The following is a 14,427-nucleotide window of genomic DNA, read 5'->3' on the forward strand; positions in this document are numbered from 1 at the left end:
TGCAACCAGTTGAAGGTCCTGTGAGCTGGCCCATTGCTGACATGCCTAGACCTGGACCACCTCAGTATGTGAAGCTGCCTGGTAGGCCAAAGACAGAAAGAAGAAGAGAAGAAGGGGAAAACCGAAAGGAACAAAGCTGTCCAGAGTTGGCATAAAGATGAAGTGCAGATTATGTGGACAAACTGGTCACAATGCTAGGAGGTGCCCCTTAAACCCAGAAGCTGGGAACAAGGTGAATCCTCACATCAAAAGAGCCAAAGCAAAGAATAAGAGACAAGCACAAATGTCAACTAAGCCTCCAAGTGCTAAGAGGACAAAGTCTTCTTCAAAAAAGGTATGAATCAATTTCAATCATTTCTTAACTAATTGCATTGCATAATACTTAACTAATTACACAGGTCTAGGCAAGTCCAGCATCCTCTCAACAAGTGGGTCCAAGCCAACCACCTTTGAGCCAACAAGGACCAAGCCAAGATTCTAGCTCAAGCCATGCAAGAGTGAGCCAAGCTGCAGGAAGGGGAGCCAAGCTGCTGGAAGCTCAAGCCAAGCTGTTGGTGCAAACTCAAGCCAAGCTGTTGGAAGGGGGAGCCATGCAAGCCATGCATCAAGGGGTTCAGGAAGAGGCAGGCTACAACACTTGCTCTATGGAGACAACTACTGATCATTCATGTAATTCAAAGCTGTAGTTGCGAACTCAGGCAATCTGCCAACCTTTTGGGTGTAAAATACCTACAGGGAACTTAGGTGCACTTGTGCTGATGTTTTTGTGTGTAAAAATACTTACTACTACTGGGGTGACATGATCAGCAGTGTGACATGATCAGTAGTGTGACTTAATGCAATGAAAAATCCCAATGTTCTATATGTTTCACCTTGTTATTTCTGTGTGACATGATTTCATTCAAAAGACATGGCATAACATTGTCACATGATTTCATTCAAAAGATTTTGCATAAGATTGTCACAACATCTGATTCAAAAGACACTGCATAAAATTGTCACATGCTTACATTCAAAAGACATGGCATTTCTGTGACACTTCATTCTGCAGTACTAACAAAAGCTACTTCACCAAGCCATCTACTTCATCAGGAGAACCACTACTTACAATAGCTAGGGAACCACTACTAACAAAAGCTACTTCACCAACCCATCTACTTGCTCAGGACAACCACCAAGAAAACCACCAGGACCAAACACATGAGCACAAGTGCATCAATGCACTGATTCTTGGTCTTCAGCTTGCCTTTCATTGCCAAAAATGCCATGTCATTGCCCTCCAACACCACCTGCTTGGCTATCAGCTGCTGCTCCTTGTCATTGAGCTCCTGCTGCTTCAAATCCAGCTCCTAGTGCTTCAAATCTAGCTCCACCTACTTCTCATCAGCCTCCTTCTTCTTCTCCTCCAACTAAACCTCCAGAGCAACCAACTGATTGGACAGGGCCTCCACTTCTCCTTCCTTGGCCGCCAGATCATCCTTCAAGGTCCACACTGCATCACGCAGGTCTCTCAGCAGCTGCTTGTACCATGGAGAGCATTCCTCGTCGACCCATTGGTAGAACCCGCATTCATTGCAACTCTGCACCTCAATCACCATTACAATGAATTCCCCATCACAATCACAACTGAAAATCCAAAAACAGAACAAATGCTTCCTTACCCTGACTTTCTAGCAGCGGAGATACCTTTGATCGGGCTGAGCTTGGCTCCACGAGATGAACCTTTTGGCCTTGAGCTTCGGCTTGCAGTCGCAGAACACGCTGGGCTCGTACGCCAGCGGCGGGACGCGGTACGGCACCGACGATCCACGACCGTCGTAGCCGAGGCCACCCTGCCTGCTCGAACCCACCGAGCTTGTCTGTGACATTGATCCCCGCCGCCGGCGCCGCCGAAGACCGAATCAGCGGAACACGCCGCCACCAAATTTGCCGGAACCCTAGCGCGGTGGAAGAGAAGCAGGGGAGGCGGAGTGGGCGGAGTGCGAGGGAGAGAACCAGGGGAGGCGGCGGGGTATTAAAGGGGTTTCCCTGACAGCCCGCCTCCAATAGGCCGGGCCCGCTTACATCTGGCAGCTTTTCTAGGACATAGTCAGTCCCCACAGACCAACACTAGTCTTTTTTGCACACTTTGTCCTTACTCGTGCGCACCCGAGAACTACTTCCCGGTCGGTCACCCATCTCTAAATTTCTCCAGGTCATGCACGCTTAACTTTAGAGTTCTTTGGAGATGGGCTTCCGGAAAAGAAGTTGCAACTTGTTGGTTTGAGTCCCCTTTTGGCCACGTCCGTGCATCCAGTGCCAGCTGTGACCACTCTGGGTTCACACCAGCCATGCACACCATACCTGCGCAACTACGACACACGCGCTCGTGAAACCGTGAGAGTCGGGTCTGATACCATTAACTTTAGAGTTCTTTGAAGATGGGCTTCCGAAAAAGAAGTTGCAACTTGTTGGTATGAGTCTCCTCTTGGCCACGTCCGTGCATCCAGTGCCAGCTGTGACCACTCTGGGTTCACATCAGCCATGCACACCATACCTGCGCAACTGCGACACACGCGCTCGTGAAACCATGAGAGTCGGGTCTGATATCATTCTGTAACGTCCCGCCTCCCCCACAGACCAACCCTAGTCTTTTTTGCACACTTTGTCCTCACTCGTACGCACCCGAGAACTACTTTCCGGTCGGTCACCCATCCCTAAATTTCTCCAGGTCAAACACGCTTAACTTTAGAGTTCTTTAGAGATGAGCTTCCGAAAAAGAAGTTGCAACTTGTTGGTATGAGTCTTCTATTAATCCTATTAAGCCCTGGGCCGGGTGTTACACCGCCCGCCCGCCCGCCCTCACGAGCGCCAGCGTGGAAAACCGCCGCCACGCTGGACGCCACGTCGCCAAAACCACTGACCAAAACCACCATAGGGTATAATTTCGCCTGTTTCAAATATCTTAATGTGAAGATTAGACGGTTTCAAATGTGAGGGCTCTGGTTAGACGACTACTTATAGTTGAGGGTTTTTCTTTTAGACTTTTTCCAAAAAAAAAAAAAGACGGCATCGGAAATCCGCCTGGGCAGCGGAAGGGTGGACGGACAGGGACAGCAGGGAAGGGGAGGCGAAAAGGAAAAAATATACACCCCGGTGCCATCCGCCAGGCGGCAGGTTGCGCTGCAGGATGGCGCTTGCCCGCAGTGGATCCGAATCGCCACCCCCGCAATAGCGAATATCCTACTCGCTCCGCCTCTGTGCTCGCCCCTCCCGCCCGCTGATATGATATCCATCCATTCCAATCCCACCTCTCCCGCTCCGCCTCCCTCTTCGTCCTCGTCTCCCTCTCGCAGCCGTCCGGCGTCCTCGTCTCGTCCCCCCCAAAAGAATCCGGACGTGGACTGACCACTCCTTTTCTGGTAAGCACTCGCTACCTTGTTCGGATGGATTTGCTCCTTCTATTCGGCGACTTTGTAGCGAGCTTCTTTATTCAAATCTCTACGTCCAGCTTTGCTAGCTTGCTGCTGCGGATTCACTTGCAGCTACCGACCCAAGTGTTTGGGGGTTTTAAACTGAATCTCAGTGTCCCGATGAGTCCCGAGTAAGAATTGACGGTGGGAGTGGCGATGTGAATGGAGCCGGCGTGCGGAGATTTCAGAGCACAGCTATTTGGGAGCAGGGCAGTGTTCTGTACACTGCTTCGGAGTGTGATGACGACTGGCTGTGAGCCTGGAGCTGCTGGTCCTGTCTGCGTGCAGGCCCGCAAATAATTGGGTTTCCGCCAACTGCAGTGGAAGCATCTAGACGATGTGACCAGGGGCATATGGTTTCTCTAGGTTCAACTATATCATTAGTCCTCGCTGAACACAAGTGCGAAGAGCTGCAGAGTGCAGACTAGAAGGACCAGCCGGCTAGCTGCTAACAAAATTTAAGTTACTCTACTTTTTAGCTTTTTATGGCTGTCCTTATACTCTCCTTTTATTTTGAAGATAAACCACTTGGTACCACTATATTCTAATATTGAAGTGAATGTGTATGAGTACACTCGGATTATAGAAATTCCACGCCTGTGATTGCAAATCTAATTTGTTTATGATGTTCTTCATTTATTCCAAAAATTTAGTAATTTTTCTCTTAAATATGCTTGCTAGAAGAGAGATTGGGAAAGAGGTCTTACTTATTGATGGGAGTATAATAGTTAATTGGGATAAATGTGTCTTTAAATCTCTATATGATACAGGGCTAAGACAAGTCCACAGGAGCTAAATAAATAAATAAATAACTCGACCAAGGGGGGAGACATCCCCCTAATTTGTCTTAAGAAGAGTGTGCCGCGACTCGACCCAGGCTGGCTCAGCAAACCGCTTCTTTGGTGTGTTGTGCTGACCAGTTGCACCGTGAGAGTGTTGGAACAGTTAACTAATACAAGTTACAGTATGTTGTCAATTGAAGGAAGTATTGTTCTTCTCGTGTCTACTTCTGAAGTTTTGCTCCATATTCTCATCTTGTACTGCTCTATTTGGTATCTACTTTGTTTTTCCCCTTCCTTTACTCACCCCTAATTTCTGTCTACTACTCTGTAGGGCATTTACATCTCTAAGCTCAAAGAGGAAGGATTATGAAAATGGCGCACTTGATCACTAACTGTAGTTTCAGTACATCTCCTGCTGTTCAGACATTCTCCAGTTCTCCTAATTACTGCCGCAGTGTTGGCCAATTACAGAACTCAAAATCTTCAAATTTATCCCTCAAATCTTGTTCCAGGAGACAAAAGAAGTCATATGTTTCCTGTGCTAGTGCAGCCGTACAAGGACAGACACAAACACCTCTTACTGGTAGCCAGCAAGCTTATGAGCATTCATCCTCCAAACCTAAAAAGGTAATGGTTATTGGTGGAGATGGATACTGTGGGTGGGCAACAGCTCTTCATCTCTCAAACAAAGGTTATGAGGTTGCTATTGTTGATAATCTTGTTCGCCGTCTTTTTGATCACCAACTTGGTCTTGATTCCCTTACCCCCATAACTTCAATCCAAAATCGTGTCCGTAGATGGAAGTCTCTCACTGGTAAGACAATTCAGCTCTTTATCGGTGACATATGTGATTTTGAATTCCTCTCGGAAGCTTTCAAGTCTTTTGAGCCGGATGCTGCTGTTCACTTTGGTGAGCAAAGATCCGCACCATACTCTATGATTGATCGTTCGCGGGCAGTCTACACGCAGCATAACAATGTCATTGGGACACTTAATGTCTTGTTTGCCATAAAGGAATACAGTGACGAGTGCCATTTGGTTAAGCTAGGAACTATGGGTGAGTATGGAACACCAAACATTGACATTGAAGAGGGGTTTATCACTATTACTCACAATGGAAGAACAGACACCTTGCCTTATCCAAAACAAGCGAGTTCTTTCTACCATCTAAGCAAAGTGCATGACTCCCACAACATAGCATTTACCTGCAAGGCTTGGGGTATAAGGGCCACAGATCTTAACCAAGGTGTGGTCTATGGGGTCAGAACAGATGAAACTGCACTGCATGAAGAGCTATCTAACAGATTTGACTATGATGGCGTCTTTGGGACAGCACTAAATAGGTTCTGCGTTCAGGCTGCTGTAGGGCATCCACTTACAGTTTATGGAAAAGGTGGTCAGGTATGTCTTTGTTATTTCTTGATATGCTACATATGGAACTTCTCATTTTATATGGCTGTTCTTCATCCCATCCCCCCGCCCCCTCTTTTCTAGAAATATGACAGGCTCAAATTATTAGTGTCCATCAGTACTTAAGATGCCAACAAGCAGTGGTTTAACTCACTGCTTGCATTTTTGCCATAAATCTTGGGAACTCGAAATCATGTTAGCTGTAGCCCCTCAGCAAGTATTGAAATTGAATTTGTGTCATTCTTTTTTGTTTGTTTCTGCCAAATGATCAAAACGGTAATGATTTGGTAACCTGCTGGTTATATATCCTGAGTGTGTTACTCTAAAGACCTCACTGATTTTCCTAAGATCACCTGTCTGGGATAAGAAGTCCAGAACAGTTTCTTTGCCTCACATGGTATTCCAAACTGGAGACTCCGTTGATCCTACTGCTGTACTTTGTAGTTCTTCTAAGCTTGTCAGCCACATTTTTTTAATAAGCAATCTAAGGCTGTGGTTACACATACAAACACCATTCTTCAGATATCTCGTGCAAAAGCGACCATCTCATAGTCATTAGCTATAAAAAAAACCGTACATGACAGCGAGATTTGATTAAACATTGTACTTTCAGTGACCACTTGAAATTACTTTTAGATCAGCAAAGTGTGGCATAAATTTACTGAACGAACTTTTTGTTCCTTTCCACTCCAGACCCGGGGATATCTGGACATCAGAGACACTGTACAGTGCGTTGAGCTAGCAATAGCCAACCCAGCCAAACCTGGCGAGTTCAGAGTCTTCAACCAGTTCACTGAGCAATTCTCTGTCAATGAGCTAGCCAAACTGGTGACAGCCGCAGGAGCGAAGCTTGGTCTAGAAGTGCAGACCAAATCGGTGCCCAACCCACGAGTCGAGGCTGAGGAGCACTATTACAACGCCAAGCACACGAAGCTCATTGAGCTCGGCCTGGTGCCCCACCTGCTCTCAGACTCCCTGCTTGACTCGCTTCTCAACTTTGCCATCCAATACAAGGATCGGGTCGACACAGCACAGATCATGCCAAGCGTGTCATGGAAGAAGATGGGTGCCAAGCCACGGACAGTCTCTGTTTAGAGGGTGATTCAACTTCCCCTGGCTTATAGTGTCAACCAACATTGACATTATTGACATATGTAATGTAATAATTATGCACATTAGTATGATGTGCTAGGTAGTGAGGTGTTTATTACGATATTAAATTTCATTTTTGTTGCCGGTACAACTGAAGTTCATGTTTGATTTTGTTGCCCACTCGAGCTCTTGGTCTAATGCACCTGAGGGTTAAGCTGTCATATGTCGCCATTCACTGATCGAACCCTAGTGCAACGAGTGTAGATCAAGATCTTGCAAGAATTGTTAGTAGTTACTATAATAGACCAAATGGATCCATGATTCTGTTCTTGCGCAGCTATTTGGATGTAAAATTGAAGCTGAGTGTAAATCTCTTTGCTAATATTATGTCTTTGAAATCGCCATTCGGAAGGCATAACATCCGTAGGAACTTTATAAAAGCCAACAGTTTAAAATTTTGATCAAAAGTAGTTTACAGGAGGCTAGGACAGTCATCTAAATGGTGCATGAACACACACTAAGAGACATAATCGTGTTGGTTTTAAAATTAATTTTGAAAAAAAACTTATGGCAAGCTTAGGGTGGTTGTTCCTACGATACACATTATGAAAGATTTCTCACTCAAGTGTATATTTTGCGTGGCGTATTTTGTTTGCAAAAGTAAGCAAGGTTGTTGGTAGCGTGTGGTTCAATGACTGTGCTTCTTTGCATGGCTCAATACAAGGTCGGTGGAGTGAGGTAAAGGGTCAGCCGATCATAGGAAGGGTCGGCCAACCCCTATGGTAGGTTGGGGTAGCCATCCTTCATCTAGAAAGTGTCTCACATATCATGGAAAGGTGGAAAAGATGTGTTGGCTCACTTTTGACGATCGGCCGACCCCCTACTCTGGCATGTGGGCCCTCTCCTCTAGTGTGGATTTTTTGCTTGCTCCTCACCAAATTTTGAGCTCATTTAGCAAAAATTCTTTGGTCGGCTGTGAGACCAGTTTTGGCCAAACAGGCCGACCTTCGTAAATTCTAAACCCTAAACCGTAAACCCTAAACTCTAAAACCTAAACCCTAGACCATAAACCCTAGAGCCTAAACCCTAGATGCTAAACCCTAAAACCCTAAACCCTAACCCAAAACCCTAAACCCTAGCATTGAGGAGCTCATTTCATGACACTTTGCCCCTCACCCGAAAAGGTACGAGGGTTTGGTCCCAAAGTAATATAAAATCTAGCGTCGTGAGCTCATTTTGTGACCCTTCGCCCCTTGTGCGAAAAGGTGTAGGGGCGCCAAAGTAATCTAAAAGCTAGCGCAGAGGGGCTCATTTGTGACCCTTATCCTATGCCTCAAAAGGTATGGGAATTGACACCAAAATAATCTAAACTTGCTTAGGGGATCCTTTTGCCTCTCCTTGCCCCGTCGCCTTAAAAGGTTTTGAAATAATCTAAAACTACCGCTTTTGCCACCAATCGGATCGGGTGGATCTCCATTTACGACATTTTCGACATCTACACCATGCCTGCTATGTTCAACTCAACCACACGAAAGAATTTCTCACAAGAACTAGCCAAGAGGGGTTGGCGAGGAGCGCACAACACCATCTCCATCATCCATTACGCCTTCACCAACATTTCGACAAAAAGCTTTGACATTTACTTCGGCATCATCAACTATGAATCTAGCATCAACAAAAACACATTTGCTAACATCTTCACAAGGGGTTTCACCATCAACTTTGGTGTCAGTTGACAACCCTTTCGCCAACTTCTTGACTATACATTCGTCTCTGACTTTAGTGCCATTGACAATGCTTTTGCTAGCCTTCTAATGAGGGGCTTCGCCACCAATTCTCGGACCATCGACTATACTACATTTACCAATGTTCCGACAAGGGGTCCTGCCAATGGCTTTGGCATCATCAACGACACCTCCATTAACAGTTCGGCACGACGTCCACTTCACCTTCACTAAAATTTTGGAGTAGAGCAATCACCATCAACATCTTCAGAAGAATTTCTCACAAGAGCCGACCAAGAAGGGTTGTCAAGGAGCGCATTAGACAAGCAATCCACCTAAAGACAAAAGCTTTGCTTAGAGCCTATGAATGAGAGCTTAAATACATGGCATGGTTGTCTACAGCTACTTCGTCTGCGTCGACTACTGTGCTTGCTTCAACTACATCAATGTCTTCGATGAAGGATAAATCATGAAAATAGGGTACCAAGGGCTAGCTCAAGGTCAAGGGAGCAAGCTGCCAAGGATACAATCATGGCGTTTAGAGCAGAGGTTGCCACCGAAGACTAGTTGATGACATGCTGAAGACTAGCTAGAGACAGAGTAGTCCACAAACTATCTATGTAAAGACGATAGTTGTTGTTGAGTCTAAGTTGTAATTGGACTACACTTTGTTGTATTCAACTATTGGGTATTGTATTTTTTATCAAAACCAAATAGCTAAGGGGCTACTATTAGGGTACAATATATGTTGGGGACCCTATTATCGTGTTTAAGGCCCAATTGCGAAGCCTAGAAGTTTGCAAAATACTAATATTTGGAGGCTATTTGTAGCCTTTTGTGACATCTTTATAAATACGAACCCCACTGGGGTCCCCTAATGTCATTTTTGTAAATATCATCTCCACTATGCAAAATAAAGAGAACATTTCCTCGCTCCTCCTCTATAAAAGGGGATAGAGGCCTCATCACTCGGCTCTCTTCCTCTCTCATTTGTTGTCCTTTACTCTCCCAAGTTTGCTGGCTCAACCAATAATGTTTAACTACAAATAGCCTCAAAATGTCATTTTCCCTCCTGTTGAATTGTAAAAAAACCATGTATTAGTATCTATAAGCAAAGATGGTAGATAGCAATAAAACATAATACACCTGATTAATTCTAAAAATCATAACCGTCTACAACAAATGATTAATAAACATGTAATAAAGAAAAAAATTATATTAAAATAAAACAAAATTAATTATGAAAAAACAATCAATTTGCGTTTAAAAAAATTGCATTTTAAAAATTAAATGTTGTAGTAGTAAAATATAGTAACTAATATTAATTATAAAAATGGCCAATATGTCAAAAGAATAAATAAGAAAAAATATCATGTGTATGAAAAAAGCAAAAACAATTTATTCATAGAAAGATCAATAACTATTAGTACGAACTCTAGCATGTCAACCTCAACAGAAACAATGTTTGTGAGCTCAAGAAATATTTGGTTGTTAATAGTCAGCTAAATAAAGATGATAATTGTCAGAAGGACGAAAAAATATTCCAGTGTAAGGACTACATGAACTAAAGTCATCCTTCTCAGAGTAATTGGACTATTCAAGTATATAAAATTGTAGTGTCAAGTTGATAATTGCACATATATGAAGCACAATTCATAAATTGTAAATGAACGATAAAAGTCTTCCAAATGTCTCTAGACTCGGTATCGTTTGCAACTCTGAACTAGCATCATCGCCATAGCATGTAATATAGATTTGATTGGCAGGTAATTTGCACACTTGTATATTAAAGAACTACCAAACAATAGGTAATAATAAGTGTTATGGAAATCAGTAAGCATTGTTGTTGCGAACACCTAAGTTTACATACTATGTTCTTTTTTTATTCACTGTCCTTGTCTAAAGGACTAAATCAAGGACTCTGATAAGAATTAAGATTTCAAGGACTCTAATGAGAAACCGATTCTAAGAAATGTAATGATTGTCTAGATTGCATATACATGCAACACATTCAGAATAGAATGTAAGGAAAATGAATCCTTAGCTCATTTAGTTTGGATTTTAGTGTTTGATAATTAACATGATCATTTGGACGATGTTTTTGGCTAGTGTTTTTTGATATAGTTCAAAAGGTGTAAAAGTGGACTTAGACTTAGGCAACGTGATGATCTGGATGATAAACACCTAAAGCAAAACCTTATAAGATGTGTTGAAGACCTAAAAAGTTGAAGCAAAGTCCAAGACTCAAGTTGGAAAAAGCTTAGACAAAGACACGCGAAAAAATAAAGTCCCACACGTAGCATCAGACATAAGTCATATGCATAGCATGCGACAATCCTATGCATCAGATTTGTCCTATCCATAGCATTGGACTCGTGCGATGGGCAAAAATGGGCTCTAGGAGCTCTCTAGATCAAATTGGACAATGCGAGTCATTTGTCTAATGTACATGTAGAGTCTGGTATCGGACAAAATGCTTGCACTACTTCAATTCAACTATTGCACGCTTAATGACTAGCCTGTATGCGTAACAACTAGTTTAAGCATCAGACTGACTATACATATCTTATGTACACGTAGGGCATTGGATTGGTCTGATGTATGCGTAGATGGTGATTGTGCTCCTCTAGTGGCTATATTTAGAGTTTGGGGCTATAAGTATCTCCCAAATGAAGTGTGCTTAGCTTAAGGAGGACTTGTATGAACTAAGGTTCACCTCTATGAGGTTTAGACACCAAAGTGCTTAGTGATACACTCAGTGATTAGCGTAGGTGCTTTGCACAGTGCTTAGGTTAGTTAGATCATCGCTTATTGCGCTTGCTCTAGGTTTAGGCCTTGTGTTTAGTGAAATTTACACACCGCTTGCTATAAGGTGCTTGCGCACACCATGTTTATACTCGGTGGGGCTTGTAGTTCACTAATCCTCCCTAGTGAGCTGAATTGGGTACTCGAACCAGTCCAGGTACCTTGGAGTTGTGGGCTCAATCATCATGATCTTGCGGAGAGTAGTTTATCATTCCTTTTGGATTGTTGAGATAGCTACCTCTCTAAAGATGAGGTGAACGACCTTGCCGACTAGCTCATACTCTCCTCCTTTGTCGCCTCTGTCTTGGTTGTCTTGGTCATCCTCGGTTTATCCTTGAGCTTGCTATTGATGATAATTTTGTCATGATTTTACATAGTAAAAATTTTCAATAAAGTGTCACCCTTGGAAGGAAATGGGTCATGGTTGATTTTTGTTAAAATAACTTGGTCCCATATATACATGTCCTCTATTTGAATGTAGGTACAAAGTGGATGAAAAAACAATCTTGGGGGCCCAACTTGACATGTTGGACTACCCCCCAAGTATGGCCAATTGACCATTTGAATACACCATCATGATGGGTTTGGCCTATGACAGCTACCTTCATAGGTCAGCCGACCAATCAATTTTGGCCAAATGAGCTCAAAATTAGTGAGGAGCAAGTCAAGAGGACCCACACTAGAGGAGAGGGACCACATGCCAGAGTAGGGGTCGGCCAACCCCCTATGATGGTCGACTGATTGTTAAAAGTGAGCCAACAACCTTGTGTTGAGTCATGCAAAGAAACACACTCTGTATTTCGTTATAATATCTAAGGCTTCTAGGAGTCCATACCACCATTCTCAGGTTAACCCCTTCACGTGAAACAAGGATGAAAGCGTAAGTTGTTGGTCTCATGTTGTTCACTCAATGTATAGAGCTGATATGAATTGTTTAGACTTTGATACGTTATGAATGATATGAGGGCCAGCCTCCGTGGACATAAGTCATGTGTCGTGGTCAGGGGCATAGACATGGGGCGTACGATGTGACAACTCTTTTTTTGCTAAACTATGAATCTCTGAGAGATCTTTGATTGAACTCCTAAAAACATTTTTTAGCAAAAAATAAAAAAATAGGCCCACACATGTTCTAGTTGTTCTAGTCTTCCTATCCGTTTCACTTTGGTTTTCCTCGGTGATTTAACTCTGGTTTTAATCTTTTGGAACCAATTATTAGTAATATAATTGTTGAAGAAAGGCAAGAAATTTGTTTCCTATTCATTTTGACTACTTGAATTGAATCTTTCTCTAATATATAATTATCAAAATTTCAGTCCACCAGGTAAATTCTGTTCACCAATCTATATCTATCTATATATATATATATATCCCTAATACTAAAATTTTCGTCTGTCCTCTCCTCCTCTTATATGTGGTCTCCGACAAAGATAAGGAAAGAAATCAGCCAAAAACACAAGTGTATCACAGTTCGGATCAAAACCGTATACACAAGCCCTACCGAAACCAGATCAAAATTGTATAAAAAAACAGCATCCCTATAGGATCCGAAAATCATGCCACAACAATACCAGATCGACCATAAAATAAATACCGCTATGCAATGGACGAAGTGCAAACTGCAAAGAAGGGAAGGAAGGAGAAATCCACAAAGAACTCTAAATCAAATCGATAAAGAGATTCACACTTTTTGCTACTGGAAATCACCTCTACTTATATACAATCCCATAAATTCCTAGAGATCAAATCAGAGAATATAGTGGATATTACAACTCCTTATATAAGAACCTCATGGGGCAGATAATAGCGACATCCCAGCACCTCGCGCGTGGGGATTAGATGAGTTCGGGCAGAATCAAAAGCAAGCCCACGGAGACCAGGCAGAATCAAAAGCTCAAATAGAAAATCCAATTCAACATTTTCTCTAACCAAGGGGGAAGGGAAGAGAAGATCAGAGGTTCGTGGTGCGGAGCAGAGCAAATTACGTACGGCGCTGACGTCGACTTTGTCAGGCGAGGGGTTCACGAGGAAAGCCTCGGTGACGCTGAGGATGGGGTCCTTCAGTCCTTGGGCGCTGGCTCAACATGGCCGAAGAGCGACAACACCATCGCCCTCGCAACCAGCAGCCTCGGCGGCAGTAGTGTCGGGCGCCGTGCCATGGAGGAGGTCGGTGGCGGGCGGCGGCGTCAGAGAGGGAAACGGACGAGGGAAGAAAGTTGGGAGGCAAAGGCGGCTGTGGCTGCGATGAAAACGGATCGGATCGGTGCGGGTAATACCTTTCTCATATCCTAATCTGCTTTTCTTTGTCGGATTCGGTGCGGAGCGGATAATACACGGATGCGGATGTGGATATGGTTTTTTTCGGTAGTCGGAACTGGTACGGATATGGAGCGGAAATGGATCGGAGACGGATTTTAATGGTCGAGTAACATGTGCATACATAGAGAATTATATGGTTATCAAGAATTTATTTAGTACAGAACAAGAATAGACAATAGATAATAATCTTGCATTGCATTCCATGTTGCTGCTCTCACACTAATAATTAACACTTTACATGATATCTCCACAAAAAAATAATAAGTTATTAGCCAATAAATAAAGCATCTAGCAAATTTCTTAATTTAAAAATTAGAACATTAAACAAACACATCATAAAATACAAGTCCTCAGCTAACAAACTTTTTAAAATCCTAAATTTTTTAGTCTTGGAAGAGAAAACCTTCGGATATCCTATTTTGAACATCGGATAATCCGCATAAAATTTGCGGATAATCCATATCCGCCGAATTTTACCTATTCCATATCCTACCCCGTATCCGCAGACAATCGGATTCGGATTACTCGTATCCACACGGATGTTAAAAGTTCTTCTCCATATGCTCAAAATTCGGATTTGGATCGGATCGGTTCGGAGAATTATCCACACCACTTTCATGCCTAGCTGTGGGCTTTGTCACTGCCTGCGCCGCTCGTTTTGCTTTGGACTGCATTGAGCGGTAATAAAAGTGGACCGGTCTGGCCTGCTGTTCGATGGAATTGTTCTCTCATGTAATGTTTTTATGCTTTTTCTTTACGTAATATTTTCCCTTTTAATTTTCTATATGTATTTTTTTATATCATTTTTTTCCTCCTTTTCCTCCACTGTACATGAAGATTTCT

At 43.1% G+C, this 14,427-nt stretch overlaps 1 protein-coding gene and 1 long non-coding RNA gene across 2 annotated transcripts; one reads left to right on the plus strand and one right to left on the minus strand.

Annotated features, from left to right (window-relative positions):
- LOC8077955 (UDP-sulfoquinovose synthase, chloroplastic) lies at nucleotides 3,156–7,066 on the plus strand. The gene is made up of 3 exons (XM_002439683.2): nucleotides 3,156–3,401; nucleotides 4,566–5,635; nucleotides 6,338–7,066. Exons 2-3 carry the CDS (start codon nucleotides 4,601–4,603, stop codon nucleotides 6,737–6,739), a joined length of 1,437 nt encoding a protein of 478 aa, XP_002439728.1. The 5' UTR covers nucleotides 3,156–3,401; nucleotides 4,566–4,600; the 3' UTR covers nucleotides 6,740–7,066.
- LOC110430165 lies at nucleotides 9,269–13,500 on the minus strand. The gene is made up of 2 exons (XR_002447469.1): nucleotides 13,255–13,500; nucleotides 9,269–9,532 (listed from the first exon to the last, which is right to left on the minus strand). It is a non-coding gene; the product is annotated as an uncharacterized LOC110430165 (long non-coding RNA).

Source organism: Sorghum bicolor, chromosome 9 (assembly GCF_000003195.3).
Source record: "Sorghum bicolor cultivar BTx623 chromosome 9, Sorghum_bicolor_NCBIv3, whole genome shotgun sequence".
NCBI lineage: Eukaryota > Viridiplantae > Streptophyta > Magnoliopsida > Poales > Poaceae > Sorghum > Sorghum bicolor.